At 36.7% G+C, this 16,319-nt stretch overlaps 1 protein-coding gene across 4 annotated transcripts in view; it reads right to left on the reverse strand.

The window, feature by feature from the left end:
• Nucleotides 1-3,852: 3,852 nt before the first annotated feature.
• The window catches only part of LCORL (ligand dependent nuclear receptor corepressor like), an 83,093-nt gene continuing 70,626 nt past the window's right edge, over nt 3,853-16,319 (reverse strand). The window contains exons 8-9 of one of the 4 annotated variants that reach the window (XM_074904572.1): nt 11,670-11,685; nt 3,853-4,874 (exon numbers count right to left, since the gene is read on the reverse strand). In XM_074904572.1, coding sequence (XP_074760673.1) covers nt 4,691-4,874; nt 11,670-11,685 — 200 coding nt within the window. In that variant the 3' untranslated portion in view covers nt 3,853-4,690. The remainder of the gene's footprint in view (nt 4,875-11,669; nt 11,686-16,319) is intronic. The other 3 variants (XM_074904571.1, XM_074904569.1, XM_074904568.1) reach the window with 3 other exon arrangements.

Below are 16,319 nucleotides of genomic sequence, written 5' to 3' on the forward strand. Positions count from 1 at the left end.
TATGGAGTCCATCATTCATGTAATAAAAACATATTAAAATATTACCTGAACAAAACTTGGATTGTGGGTTTTTTTTTAATGTTATAGAGGAGAATGCTTTTTGTCTGCAAATAAAAATTGCTGTTGGTGGCAAGTACTTAATAGTTAATGCTTTTTTGATGTTTAACATCATTCAGAGAACGTTTGACCTAGAGTGGTTGCTTGTGATGGCAGCAATTTTGAATGTACCTACCTTTAATGCACATACTTTCTTCATTTATGAGCACGTGGATCCTGCTGACCAGGTTTTTATGGTTCATGTTAATATAAAATAGAAATAATTGTGAATTCTGCTTTCTCCAGATATGTGTCCACTTTATTTTAAATAATGTGAAAATGGTAAAACTGAGTTACTGACTTTACAAACCTAAGCCTGGAAGCTTGCTACTGATCTTAACTTTGTTATATAAAATCAGTGATGTGCTTTTAGAAAAGCATAGAAATATTTGTGGTACAAAATAAGATCCAATAAGGAATACTTAAGTACAGAAAGAGCAAAGAATGAAATACTTTGTAAGGTCTGTGTGCTGTCCTTTTAAAGTAGCATACAATTGTGATTTCTTTGTAGCTTTGAAGTTCACAACCCTTTTTCTAATGATATATTTAGGAATAGTCATGAGTTTTACAGACAATAGAAGATTAAAGTCCATGTAGTAGTCACTGGTGGCTGAGCAGATTCACTCTGGAAATGCCAGTTTTTTGGTTTGGAAACAGCCAGTCATCTCTGTTACAATATAGATAATGTCCAAGGCAGATTGAAAGAACTCATGTCGATTGCTTGACATGTGCGTGTCAGCTACTGATGCCGACCGTAGGTTTCTAAGGAATTTGCATTTAAAATAGGTAACTACACTGTAAATGATCTCTGGTAATTCTCAGAAATGGCTTAGGGACCCAAGGGAAAAGCAGCGTTTCCAAGTGTAGTGCCCAAACTATTATGCTATTTTCAAGCTTGCATATAGGAAATGGGCAGGATTGTGTTGCTTTTCCTCCCTTTCAGATTTTGTTGGAAACTTGTCAAACCACAGAATGCCATGACACACTTTTCTGCTGATATTTGCTATTCAGGAGCTTATGTAACTGTGAATTATTTTTATTCCTCTTTTTAAACAAAACTCTGAAGTCCTGAACTCCCTCTTTTGATAATTCTTTTCTTCAAATCCTCAACTTGTGTTCTAGTGTGAGTTTGCATACATGCAACCACTTGAGATCAGAGAGAGTGTCTGTCCCCTTGAATGTTGCCTGAGCATAGTTCCAAAGGGTAAAGTATATGTTTTCAGTTCTTCTCAGTTGATTGTCCATCAGAGCTTCACTTGTGCTTTAAAGTTTAGGTGTTTGGGTTGGTTGTTTAAATTTCAGTTATGAGTTGTCTCTCACCCTCACTCTTGAGTAGTTTGCTCTTCTGCCACTAATACACTTTCAACAACTGCTGCTAGTCCACTCTTACTGTTGGTTAAAATGAGTTTCTAGGAAAAGCAGGAGCAATAAAAATTTATAAAGGCTTCTCTGCAAATGCCTTCCCGAATAATTTGAAGTTTTGCCTTGCTGTTCTGTCGTGCCTTGCCACACACGCAGGTTCTGTCTCTGGCATCTCTTAGGAATGCTGTGCTGAAAAGATCAGGTTTCCCTCAAGTCACCCCTCAGTGGATGTCTCTGCTGTGGATGTGGCTTCAGTGGTGTGTATTAATGGACAGCAGCCAGTGACGAACTGGCGTGAGTTCAGCGGAGGCCCCCAGGCTGCTGGGGGGCGGGAGCACTTGCCCTCCGGGGAGAGGCTGAGGGGGGAGCTGGGCTTGTACAGCCCGCAGGTGCTGGGAGGACCCCCAGTTTACTTACAGGGAGCATGTTGAGGAGATGGAACCGAACTCTTTGTTGCATATGATGGGAGGGGAGAAAACCAGTGGGTGTAAATTGAAACTCAGACCAGAATATAAGGAGGAAAAGGTGGTGGAGCAAATTGAGAACAGCTGGAACAGGTTGCCTGGAGAGGCTGTGCAAGCTCTGAGGAGGTTTTTGAGACCTGACTGGGTACAGTCCTGAACAGCCTGCTGTGACCTCACAGCTGGCCTGTAGCACTGCAGACCTCCTGAGGACCCTCTGTGCATGAATTACTCTGTGATCCTCTTTTGGGATAGAAACCTCGCCACCAATTGGCACATAATTTCCAGCCTCTCTGGGTCTTCCCCTGCCCTGCTCCCTGTCTTCTGTGCAATAGGAAATTTGGTATGCTCTTGCAAAATTACTTCATCTTTTAAGAAGGATGGCTGCTTCATTGCAGGGTAGGATAATCAGATGCATGTTGTTTTTTTCAAAGCTGATTATTAGCAATAATCAAGGCTTAAACATACACAACTGACTTTCTGAGAAAGTTGCATGTGGTAGCAATAGAGTATATCTGAAGGGAGTAAGGAGACAAGTCTGGAAGTATCTTACTGCCTGCAGTGAAAAAACCTGACTTAGTGTGCATTAATCCTTGTAGCTTTAAAAATGTTGCTGATTTTTTTACTTTATTTCTGTGGGTTGAATGTACCTAACTTGTTGGCTGCTTAATTAAGGAATAAAATGTTAATCCCTAAAATATTCTAATTGACTTAAAAATTGCCTCTTTGTTGCTCTGAACCAATTATTGTGCATCCTCTCTCTTTTTGCTGGCTAAACACAACAGGGTGTCAAACATGAGCCACACTAGACCTAGACTTGATTCAATATCAAATGATGATAAAATAGTAGTGGTGATTTGTTGTCAAACTTAAAATGATCCCATGTTTATTTCTACACTAATTTTTGTTTCTTAAAACCAGTTTTGTGATTGTTTGCTTGTCTAACCAGTCTCTTCAGACTACACACTAAAAGACTTTCTCTTGATTAGTCTCCTTTTGCTGGTTGCTATCTCAAGACAACGGGTGAGTGTTGCACCAAGAACATTTTCTAATTTTGTAGTTTATTGTCTGACTTAGAATTGGGTAGTGAGCTTGGGTTGGGCCTGTATCTGACTCCCATCTGAAACTCACTGTGCCACAAAGGAAGGGATCATAATTATTAAAGTTGATGAAAACAGACAGCTGCTTGGAGGTGACATGTCTGGAACAGAAAGGTTCTGTTTTTGACCTGGTCTTTCAAATGAGAAAGTTCACATGGCATCTCCTCCAGGTGCACAAACAAGATACCGGCTGCATTAGTTCTACTGCCTGTGACTGGTTTTATGTTCCTCTTTGGACAGCCCTGACCCCTTACTGTTCTTTGTGCTTTGGTGAGGCCCCCCTGAAGGTCACTTCAGTGCCTCTTCCGCAGGAAGTTTAATTCTCTTTTTGGCTTTCTTGCCCCACAGAATCCAAGTGCATTAAATAGTTGAGCTCTATAAAGACTCTCTAGACAGTGTGGTGTGATGATGAATGTTCACTTGTTCTGCACTGTCTGACACTTCAGTGACTCGATATTCTTGTGGGATCTTGTGCAACTTACCGGAATTCACAACAATCTCATTTCAGTTACTGGATTGTAACAGTAAACCAACAAACTTCTTCACAGAAGAACTGCATCTCCATTTTTAAGTAAGATGATAATTTTAAGTGAATCCTTAAAACCTGTGTTTTATAAAATACAGTGTCTGTCCAAGGAAACTTCCTCCTGGAAAATTAGTCCTTGGCAAGTAAAGGACAGAACCTAGAAGTTGAATTAAGCAGCCTCTACTCTAGCTATTGAATGTATGACTCCAGAAAAGAGAAATATATCATATGGTTTTATTCTAACACTTTTGTAATAGCTCTATTAATAAAGTTTTGATGAATGAAGTACATTAACCTAAGGCTGATCTAAGCATGGAATGTCTACAATTTAGTCAGCTATAACCATTTACTACTTCTTTGAGTAGAGCTTAAAATTTTGATTGAATTTACATTGAATTTCTAAAGTACACCAGAAAAAAAATGAAATAGGAAGAGCATTTACATCCATTTTAATTGGTGGCAGGCATAAATTCATAAAAACAAAAGGGGAAGAAAGACCATTAAGCAGAAACCTCAAAAAGTGCAGATACAGATTTGTTGAATGACAATCTTTCAAGAGCTTCTCCTGCAGCCTTGGCCTTTCTTTTAGATATTACAGTCATTAAACACTGTCACACAGAAGTTCTCAAGATAAATGAAGATGAAAGCTTACTGCAGAAACAATCTGCTTGTTCAGTACATTTCAATCCATTTGCAAAGGAGATATCCTCAGATAATTTACCTTTTTACTGCTCTGCTTCGAGGTAGTCGGTCTCCACCTGTTACAGATTTGTTTGAATTGTTATTACCATAAATCTTTACATGGTGACCTATGCCACAAATTACAGAATATATTAACTTTCGTGCACAAAAATAAAATTGGGAAATAATAATTAAACTTAAAGAACATAGAAAAATCACAATACTATTGAAGGGGAACATCTGATTCTGATATAAATTTGTACTGCAAGAATTTCATGGTGGTCAGATGTGAAACTTCATATTTAAAAAAAGAAAAAGTACATCAAAATGAATAATGCTAGTAGTAATATAAAGCCAAATCACACAAGATCATTTCAAGATCAATGTAATAAGTGCTTATTATTCAGCAGAAAAAAAAAAATCAGGAACAATGTACAAAATAATAGTGCAAGAACAGCTGCAATCTATTTGTTCTCATCAGTTTTGAGATTTTGGTTAAAAACTTTACAGCTGGCGAGAGATGCTGCTGAAAAACTCAGATTCCACTCAGTGGGCTGATTAAGGCACATCTTTATGGACTTCAAATGTTCATTTTCTGTGTTCATGTCTATTGAATTCTGCGGCTCCGAGACTTTCACTTGTAGTGTGCTGTGAGAAAAGAAGTGGGGGTGGGAGAGGGGAAAAAAAATGAGAAAAAGTTTAGTACACTTTCTTCTTCCCCTGCAAACAAGCAAACTGCTAAGAGGCAAGATGAGGTGGTGGCAGATTGCATGTACTGTTGATTTTTTTGCTCTTTTACTGCACTACGTTCCAAGAAACACTGAGATCAGAACCTGACTGTGCTGCGCTCTCCGTGTTGTAAAAGTAGCTCGGGTTTGGTGTTGCTGAGGTCCTGCCACTTCGCAGAGACTGTCCTAGGCCGGTCTCGCGGTAGCGCCCGCCTTGGCCCAGACGAGGTGTGGCTGCAGGCTGGCCTCTCCATCGCGTCCAGCCGACTACTGCAAAACCGTGCAACAGGAACCCAGCAAGAATCTGGGGTTGGGTTTTTCTGCTGACATTGTTAATTTAGTACAGCTGCAAAAGCACTAGTAGAGAGACAGTTTTTATTTTGTTTCAAATCCAGGAAAATAAGTAATACAAAGAAGGGAAGCAAATCCAGGCCTTTGTGGGGATCACTAAGCAGGCTAGGACATAAATGTGTGTGGATTGAATCATACTCTCATCGTTGCCATACAGGATCACAGAATGGAATTATAAAATGGTTTGAGTTGGAAGAGACTTTTAAAGGCCATCTAGTCCAGCTCCCCTGCAATGATCAGGAACATCTTCAACTAGATCAGGTTGCTCAGAGCTCTGTCCAGCCTGACCTTGAATGTTTCCAGGGATGGAGCATCTAAAACCTCTCTGGGAAACCTGTTCCAATGTTTCACCACCCTCATCGTCAAAAATTTCTTCCTTGGTATGTAAAGCACTCCAATTGTGCACACTCAGAATACAAGAAGGTAGAGTTGGAAATCCTAATTTCAAAACTCTCCATCCCTACTTTTTTTTTTTTTACTGCCTACCTCCTGCAGTGATTTGCGTCCTATGCACAATTCATTGTTACCATCCTTTTCAAAGATTTCAAGAACTGCAAGAGTAATACAAAATTAGAAATATTTCTAATTCCTGAGATACTAAAAATAAAGCTCTATGTATTGTAATTAAGGGTGGTGGTAATGATCATGCTCTAATCTACCTGCACACAGTTTTTCCTGTCAAAGGGGTGTTTAAGCAGCAAGAGTATCTCTTAATGGCTCTTACTTGCTGCATTTCAGGAAACAAGGTCCATCATGGGACTTTGGTGCAAATCATGAATCTTGATAATCAGACAATCTGCTGAAGTATAGTGGTCACATGGGTGAACAGTCTAGCTGAGGACATTCAGTTATTATAAGGTTATAATCTAAAACATAGTAGCCTGTGTTATCAAATACTATTGTCTGACTTTCTGATTGAACTTTTTCTTCTGTCAAGAGGGAGAGACAGCTTGTGTAACAGCTAAAGTGAGAATTCATTGTTATTTTTCACAGATATCTAAACCACAATTTTCATTCTTTCACTTTTTACACAAGCTCTCCAGAAGGCTGTGTGCCTTGCTGACATGGTAGTGAAACAGGCATTTCTGATTTACTTAAACTAGTTCCCAACCCTCCGTAACTAGGGTGCTGCTCCCATGCCCTGCGTTTCCTTGTGTCCTTATTTTTCTGCCTCTATATTTTGTCTTCTTTTTGCCCTGTACCCTTTTCCTCCATTATTTTCTGGTTTGCACACACTCTTGTTGCTCTGATCTTTTCCTGCTGTAGGAAACACAGGGTGCAAGTGTAAATGACAGACAAGACTTTAGTCAGCAGGGTTACTTTCTTGAATATACAATCCTTTCAGACTTGAACCTTTGCCCTCACTTGCTGTGAGGAAAGTCAAAGCCTTTTCTTATGACCATGGGATTAAGTGTATATATGAGACGGTGCTAGGGCTGACTTTGGAAGTCTTGCAGCTATCCTCACCCCTACTGACTGTGTGCTTTCCAGGCATGGCCAAGTAGCAAAACTTCATAGGCCTGGAATATTGTTTTGGAGTTGGGGTTTTTTGTGTTGGTGTTTGGGGGGGGGTTTTGTTTGTTTTTTTTTTTTTTTTTTTCATGGTGGTGGTTGTTATCCAAAAGGATAACAAGAAATTATAAACTATGAAGCAGTATATACTTGCAAAGTGCTTTACAGACCAGCATTTCTACTGTCTTTTAAGCAGTGGATACACAAACCTTGCTTAATCCTGGCCAAGTGCCAGACAAAAAGCTAAAGATTCAGGCTTCTCAAATGATGTTATGTTACTTCTGTATATGAACTAGAATTTGGTGTTACTGTGACCTTTCCATTTGCATTTTCATTTGCAGTCCAAGCAAAGTGCTGTAATACTACAAACTCGCACTTTCTGAGCAGTTGACTCTCTGAGGGACTGTTCTATAGTCTTTGTATAGGTTTCTCTAAAAGGTGTAAAAGGCAGGACTGAATTTGTAAAACTAGAACTGAAGTATATGCTGGTAATTGTCATGCAGTAATTTATCTCTTCCAGAAGAACTTTAGGAAACTTGAGAGTTGCCATTTTAAGAGAACATATAAAAACAGGAGTAGAAAAATACTATTTTCTTTCCAGTTCCCCAGTATGGGCTACATCAACATAAAGCCTCAAGTATTTTAGGGAATTTTACCTTGATAAAGTGGAAAATAATATGGTTAGAGATTTACATTAATATACTTATTAATCAAGAAGAACCTAATCTTTCATCTTGCTTTTCATTTTTACCTGTAGTGATTTATTTTCTAGCTATTGATGTAACAAGGTATGAAAATGATGTATATAAATAGTAATTTTAGAGCAGAGAATGTAATTAAGGCATAAAATTAAACAGAAGCAGCTGAATTTCTCCAGCTAGAAGCATCAATGGATTCTACTCTAAATTTTATTTCACACTGCTTACAAAAGGTGCACCGTGCATTAAGCATTCCTAGCAAAACAAAGAGGTGTTTCATACAGCAACCCTCCTGTCAGGAAGAACTGAGGTTACAGCCTGACACTACCAGAAGCCATGAAGCCTATTTCAGTAGAGCTTGGAATGAGGCTGTAGAGTATCTACAACCTCCTTCTGGAGTTCTCAACGACCAAAGCTTGCATCAGTAAGGGGATGGAGGTCCTTTTAACTTCCTAGACAACAGGCATTTACTGACCTTATATAATGGTCTCTAAAAGGGTTAGAATTTCCAGTTCTGAAGCCATCTATTTACTATTCCAGCTATTATCCTCTGTTTTGTTTTTATTCACTTGGAATTGACTGTTAATCAGCTTCCACATGGTTTGTGGAAGTCAACTACAGGTGCTTCTGTAACATGGAACACAAATTCCAGCCGTGGCATATTCAATAGTTCTGCTTTCACTAGTGAATCTGAAGACAGGCCAACAATGCTAAAAGCCCGGTGAAAAAGAAGAAAACAGTCCTTTCCAGAAGTCCTTCTTCTACCTAAGTCATTGTTATGATAACAGAAATCGTGATTTTTAACAGGAAGATGTGAGAGCAGTACTATAGAAGTTGATAGGCTTCCAAGCACAACAATAAAATAATATTCTTTGAGCTTCTTATTTTCTGTGCAGTTTGGAACTGTGTTCTTCAGGAAAAACAGGAATTTGACACCTGCCTTATGAAAACGACAAAGTTAAAAAAAAAATCTGGCTAGCTCAAGTCCATATATTTGCTGAATTACTCTGTCTACAAGTCAAGGCCATGCAGAAAAAGTAGGAATAGGGATAAATGTTTCTTGTGTGTTTGTATGCTGTAAAATGACTATGAAGGTATCACTGTAGGGTTATATTTTTCTAAATATTTCTTTTGCAACAGTTACTTCATGGATAAAAACATCTCCTTCCCAACTAGCTGAGAGCTAGGTTAAACTGGTTTTTACCCTCTTGTCTAACACAAATTCTGCAAACTGCACTTGTTAAACACCATCATCAGTGATGTGCAAATTGATAGCTTTGAAAGTGTAAGAGCATTCGTGATATATAGCACTGACTTGAGGCTTTTACAGAAAGGTTTCAAAGGTACTGAGTAGAAATAATAAAACTTTAGCAGCATAAGAAAAATTTCTCTGTACAAACTCTAACATTTCCAGGAAAAGTAAGCAGTGGAATATATTAGGTTAAAACCTACAATGACTATAGTAGCCTCAGCATGCTTTCCAACAGAGATTGATTTGATAATGCAACATACATTGAAATTAAAGTAAACCAAGCGTGCACAATTTATTGTCTCTAAAATATAAACTCATCTTTCCACAATGCCAAATGCAACAGCAAAGAACTCTAGAAAAAGATTTTTTAATGTCTCTCTCCTTTCCGTTTATCAGATGGATTCTCATTGTAATAAGAAATAACATTTTTCAGCTGAGTGGATGGAATCCCGTTTGGAAATCTGAGAGGCAGAAAGAAATGCCCTGGAAATAGATGGCATATTCAACTAGATCAAGGCCAGCTGGAGAGATAAGCAATATACAGGCAGTCTTTTAAAAATTAGACATAAGTACTGGGTTTAACACAGCTGGAGTACTAAGACAAATAAAACAATGCAAGACAGAACCAAGACAATAGGTGAACCGAATGGAGACAAAAAGACTAAAGTCAGAACTAGCCATAGTCCCAGACTGAAATTATGGTGGAAAAGTTCATTTTGCTCTTCACACTAGCTCAAAAATGTTTTCTTTAAGGAGAAAAAAAACAAGGATGGGAAGAAGAAATGGCAATAAAATACGTATGAATGTATGAGAAAGATAACTAAAAGAGGCTAGTAGGAATTTGCTGAGCACTTGTGGCACATCAGTGAAAGAGGATTACTTACTGGTAGCTATTTTCTGAAGCTATATATTGAAATATCCACACAGTGCTCAAACTCTAAGATTAACTTGCACTGAGACAAAATTATATAGCAGTGGATGTTTGTTGCACCTTTTACATCACTAACTCATCTTCAAAGAACACAGCACAACAGTAAAAGCAAACAGCATATTTTATGCATCTTCAGGTAAAAGTTGGCAAGTGGCATAGGTGACAACAGTTGCAGAGTGCACTCACAGACATAACATGACCTTCTCGCCAAATCATTCAGCTATAGAAAATGTTCTCACTCCGTTAAACATAACAGATCATAGGCAACATAAAAGGTTTAAATTGCAACTTCACCGCGAAAATCGGGAACTGAAACTAGTACAAAAAAAAGTTAATTAATCAGACTTGTGCAGTCATGGAAGTACAGAGCTCAGTCCTGATGACTCCCCAAAATACAGGACAGAGTTGAACATATGTTGGCAAGTTTAAATATAGACAACATTCCTTCCTCCTTTTTCAGTTATAATTATTCAAAGCAGAGTAAGTTATTTAGAACTTGGATCCTTTTGACAAGAATCACTATGTTTTGTGGTAATACAGATTATTTAGCAGTCCACAGAAGGCACAGGGTTCTTAAAGAACAAGGAAGCAAAATATTAATGTAAACTCTCACTGAAATGGGCACGAAGAAGTTATAACATTTTAGAGCATAATTTACTAGTGATGATAGCATTAAACCTGTTAAAAGAAAAAATAGTCCTATGATCTCAAATTGTTCATAGCATACTGTCTTCAAAGATCTTGGAAACAAAAACCAGCTAATAATCTAACAGTTGAAAGGAAGCACCATTAATTTTATGATGAACAATTAATTCTTAGCATTTAGGCATCACTGGGAAACAAGTCTGCCTCTGATCATCAGTTCCATGAAAGAACACTACCTAAATTCTACACATTATTAGAAGAAGTAGCATACAAATAAATTTTAAAAACCCTAAACACCTGTTATGCTAATGAGTACTGTTGCATTTGCCTTAGAAGCATACTATAACAGAAAAAAGGTTTTGCTCTTTTTATTCTACTTAATAATAATGAAAAATGGTTTTGAACAAGGTACAATAAAGCTAAGGCTTGGAGGTTTAGAACTACGTCTGCTGGTTCAACCTGTTCTCAGAGGAAACAGAATGCCACCATCTCAATACTGTGATGAATGCAGCTATCTAAATTTTGTCATTTGTGCTGGATTAAGATCAAATCTTTAATTCATAATAGTTTTTTGACATTACAAATGAAATTATGTTATGGAGGGATGTCATCTCAGAAATAGGATGAGACAGTCCCTTGGTGGTTTATAACCCACCAGACTTCTGAATTAAGGAAGGTCAAACAATAATTTGCAAATAAGTCATTTCCTTTTCTGAGATTTCTACTACTTAAATATAATTTAAAAACAGCTGTGAGTAATAAACTGATAAATATGAAATGTCTCAGCAACAAATATGATCTACAAAAAAATTTCTTTGAACACATGTCTATGGAACTTTAAACTTGAAACACAGGTAACAACAACCACCACAATTTCAAGAATAGATACCTTATGTATAGCTCTTAAATCTTTACTTGCACTGTAAATTTCCTTAAATTTAAAAAAACATTGTTACTGAATGGCTTGAAATTTATGCTAAATGCCCCAATAAAAACACCAAAACCTAACTTTAAGTACTTCTCTTTTTCCAAAGTTTAGCCTCCATTCCAAATGAAAAACATGACACATATATAACAGAGCACTATCTAAGTGAGTATAAGAATACTTCTCTGGATTAAGAAAAATATCATATGGCATTCTTACAGCTTCTAGACAATTTTTCAGCCAGGCTTTGATTTCATGTACAGAATCCATTATTTGAATAAAGAATCCATTATTTGAAGCAAATAATCAATATTTCAGCAGTTTGAAATAGACAACTTTGAGGGCAACCCTGTGTCAGTAAAATATCCAGTATAGTCTCTGCATATTTGTAAAATCTGCACCTTAGGTAATAGAAACCTATGACAAGATCCATCTGAAAAGACTGATTTCCTAAGTGTCTCAGATTTTTTGTATGCATGTATTTTAAGACAAAATGTAAATGTCATTCTAATTCCTAATGGGACCACAATTTAGAAATATTCAACCCTGAACTGCAAAGTGAAAACAAAGAATAAGAATACTTACATAAGACCTGCTTGGAAAAACATGAATGTAGTCACATTACTCACTAACGGCTTGACAACTGATATGACACATTCAAAACCAGGTAGAAATGCATAGGCTTATGATTTTGAAAGGATTTTAAGCCCTAAACTAATGTTAAATTAAGGCCATTTCTACTGGTAGGCATGTAGTAAGAAAAGCAGGTCTAAGTCAATCATCACTGAAAAAAAGTGCTACAGCCAAGTTAAGATACCTGGCCCACCTACAGATGGGGTATTTTTACATGATAAAAGACTGAAGCACAGATTCCTTTTATGTGTGCCTAGAAGGGGAGACAGAAAGGAGCATGTGGCAGTAATTAGAGGATGGAGAGTAGGTGAGCTGGCATAGCCACTGAAAGAAAAGTTTGTGAACTTCTTGTCTAAACTGAATTTGTGGTAAGGAACCAATAAAGCTGAACACAGACATAAGTCAGGTGAGTTTCTGATACTGAAAGAACAAATCAGACAGTTAATATCTGTCAGACTGACAAAAGAATACAGAAAAAAGCCTAGGTCTCCATAAAGCATGAAGTTTCTCATTAAAGATTTACATCCTCTTAAAAGAGCAAGACATACCATTGTTTGTACTCCAAAGAACACTGAAGAATAATCTAAGCACCCTTTACAGATGTCTAGAACATGAGAGAAATCAGCATCAGAAAAAGGTCCCCTTCAGTTATGAAAAAATGGAAAGAGAAACAGAAATTGCTTGACCTGTTCCACAAGAACAGAATGTGCAATTTGCCATGAGAATGGGAGCAGAAACAGTAACTTTTCTAGAATTATGAAGTATTCAGAGCTGTTTGACCCAAAAGCTTGGAGCTAGGAAGACAAAGTCTGCTTATATTTACACCCTGATTTTGGAAAAGACATGTATCTTTACACTGTAGGAAAAAAATTAAAAGTTACCTGGGCTTCAATAAGAAAAAATTTGATTAAAAGGTAGGCATGGCTATTTAGAAAAGATTTTCCATACCTGGGCTTGAAGAAATCTACAACAAAAGCTGACTGACATCTTGCTCATATGATACGAATCTCTTCTCAGGTGTAAGACATAGTACAGACCAGCAGAACTACACCATGATAAATATAGAGTAAAAAACAAAACAGGGAATGAAATTGGGCTGCACTCATTCTGCAGTGCTCCTTAAGAGTATGCTTTGGCACTCACAAACACACAGCTTGGAAAAAAAGAAAGCTGATGCATGATCTGAGAATCAATTAAAGTCTGGTACTAAAGGAGAGCAAAGTATGAAGAGAGGATGCGGATGAATGTTAAATAATCGGAGTGTAATGGTCTGAACAGTGGTTCAGACATGAGTCTGAATAAAATAAATGAGTAAAAGCAATGTCATGACATAAAAAACAGTTCAGCAGAGACCACGGTAAAGTACCAATGCAGGTTAGGCATCTTTAACAAAGGCATGGGCAGCTATAGTGGATCACATAAGAAGCACGAGTCAGTAGCTGTAAAAATACAAGTATCATGATATAGAAAAAGCAGTGGGACAGCTAACACTGGAAGAGCTAGCCAATGACAATAGTGTAATTTTCATTATGGGAGCTAAGCCATTATGAGAAGTGGTTAGACATCCTGTTTGGGCTCATCAGCCTCCCTGAAAAGCGCTGCATGTTTTCTATGCTTCTGTGAGAGGAAAAAAAGGTAGAGAGCTGCAGGTCTGTAACATAGCTAGTCTGACTTACTAAAGTGAGTAATATAACAAATAGTGTTGACAAAAATCACACATGGAGAAAAAAAAATAAAGGGAGCATTTAGACAAGAAAATAAGTCAGCTGAAAGATAGAAATCCAATAGGAGGGGGGAAAAAAAACCAGATGGGAGGAGATAGGAAATTCAAAATGATACCTTATGCATTGAAAGAAGAAGATGGAGAAAGATGGTTCTCAAGAATAGCATTATTTGATAAAGGTATACTGCAACCAATCAAAACATTATTTTGAGTCATACGCTGGTTAGGAACCTGATAAAAATGTGTGGAGAACATTTTAATTATTGCTCAGTTACAAGAACTTCAATATTTTATTTGATTAGCAGTAAAAGATTTTATGTTTTCTATCTTTTCGTAAGGCAATATTTAAAAAATCCTTGTGAACAACAAAGTAATTTAAAAATTCCAGTTAACTTCTAAATTGGGACCTCAATCTAGGTTCTATATGCAGTATTTCAAAGAGGTGATTTTCTCTTAAAATGGTACATTAGGAATGTTCTCAGTTCATAGGTAGCACATATCCCTGTACAAATATATATAGGTACAGGTTTTATAAATCATACATTTCTATACGCTTGTATTTGTTAAAAAACGTAACTTGGATTTCCAAACATTTTCTTTTTTTAAAAAAATATTTAATAGTACCTTTTAAATAACTAGGAAGTAGACTTTGTTAATGAGGACTCCATAAACTTTCTTTGCTAGATTACACACCCAAGAACATCATCATGTTTTATATTACACTGAAACCACAAAGCATGGCACTGACTCAGTTACCACTAAGAGTACAAGCGTCAAGCTGTGATGTTGTAGTGGTGTATGCATGTGAATGCAAAATGCTGTTCTTAAAATCCTGGGCTTCCCATATAAAACAATTTCCATTCAGACACATCCATCTAATTAGTTGTTGATCACTGTAAAAATATCTGGCTTAATTAAAATCTGAGGGCTGTCAACAGCTTTCAGAAACACTCGGTATGCTTGCGAACACTCAAGATTCAAGGCCATTTTAAAGGGCAGAGTTTCATGTTGACCATAGGAAACACCAGAGAAAAAAAGCCTTATGATAAGAAAATGCTGTCCCTAAAACATGGCAAAAATCTTATTTGTATTAAATTACTATCCAGTTACCAAATGAATACAAGGAAGGTGGAAGATAAAAAATGAAATATTATTTCTAACAGCTACCAAATGTTTACCTACATTTGAAACAAAATTTCAGAGAATAAGATTTAAAACTACTCCATAAAGCCCTGCAAACAAATATTTAGACTTTCTCCTGAAATAGTTTAAAATAATGAAAGCATTTCTACTAGTCTCAAATCTTGTCTAAACAATATATTTAAGGCACAACTGTGTAATTATAGCAAAATGAAAGGACACTGCCAGCAAATGGATAAACAATGAATAAATGCAGCATGATATTTGTCTTGAAAATCTGAAGAAGGTGTCAGATCACCACCGGGCAGACTACAACTATCTTTTGACTGAGTGAAACAGGAATTAGGGAAGGAAAATCTACGTAAGGATACATGCAAACAACAGCTCAGCCCAGTCATCTCACACCATTCCCTCAGTTCTGGAACCAGAATGGCATTTGGCAAGTGGAATTCCAGAGCGTAAAACAAGATGGAGTATTAGACTGAGGTATTAGAGCGGCTGTTGTTGCATTAAGGAGAATGAGGCAAGAGACCATCAAGTTCATTAAATGAGTCAGGATTTATTATACATGTATAGTCAACTATATATCAAGTCTACGTTTCTGCCTTTATACTTCTGCATCAAAAATGGCCCGCTTACTGGGAAGAGTCATTCATTTCAATATTGTTCTCACATTTTCTATTCATTTTCTTACTTTGTTTTATAGCTGGCTGTGAAAAAGTAACTTCTTGTCTGGCAATTACAGTTATGAAAATTTCTATCTGCTTACTCTGCATCACTGCTGAAACTTATTCTGAAGCCAAGTAACTTCTGATGAAACGCCTTTGTGAAAAGAGCTAAGACATGGCTGTTGAAAAGGATTTCTCAAAATCAACAGATTTATGATTGTTGCATTTTACCTAACCTAGTATTTTAAATTTGTTCCCCATTAGAAGTGCAAAATGTGCTTCTTCATGAAAGAGAGAGCTGAAGACTTGCTAAAACAATCATTTTTGTCACTAGGTCATTGGTGAGACTAATGTCTTCCACAGCAGTAGGAAAGAGATTCACATTGTGTAGCCTTATCGCTACTGGATTGCACTACCATAAGAAATTAAGCCACAAAACTGGAATATTAATGCCATGCTAATACAGATGTGTAAAAAGAGTTCACAAAATTTTCCCTCCCAATTTCAAGAAAATTTATGGTAATGGAAGTCAAGTTTAAGAAATGTTTTGTCTATTGTCATATTAATATATATGGTATTTTATGTGCACAATCAAAAGACCAATTAGACGCATAAAAGTACCAAGTTTTCATAGTTAGATTCCTAACTCTTGTGGTCAACTTTGAAATTATTACAAAGATTAGCAAATTCTCATTTTAAGTACTACACTAATCTGATCTTATTAAGGTAGCACTGAAAACCAGCATTCAAATATAATGAAATTTAAAATTGAAAATTTGTATTCTCTGCCAACAAATACAATAGATTTTCTCCTAAAACTCCAGACTACTTGAAAAGCCAAATTATAAGGGAGAAAATGAAAAAAGTTCATTTTAGATGAAGAAAAT

The sequence above is a fragment of the Athene noctua genome, chromosome 4 (assembly GCF_965140245.1).
Source record: "Athene noctua chromosome 4, bAthNoc1.hap1.1, whole genome shotgun sequence".
In the NCBI taxonomy this organism is placed as follows: Eukaryota; Metazoa; Chordata; class Aves; order Strigiformes; family Strigidae; genus Athene; species Athene noctua.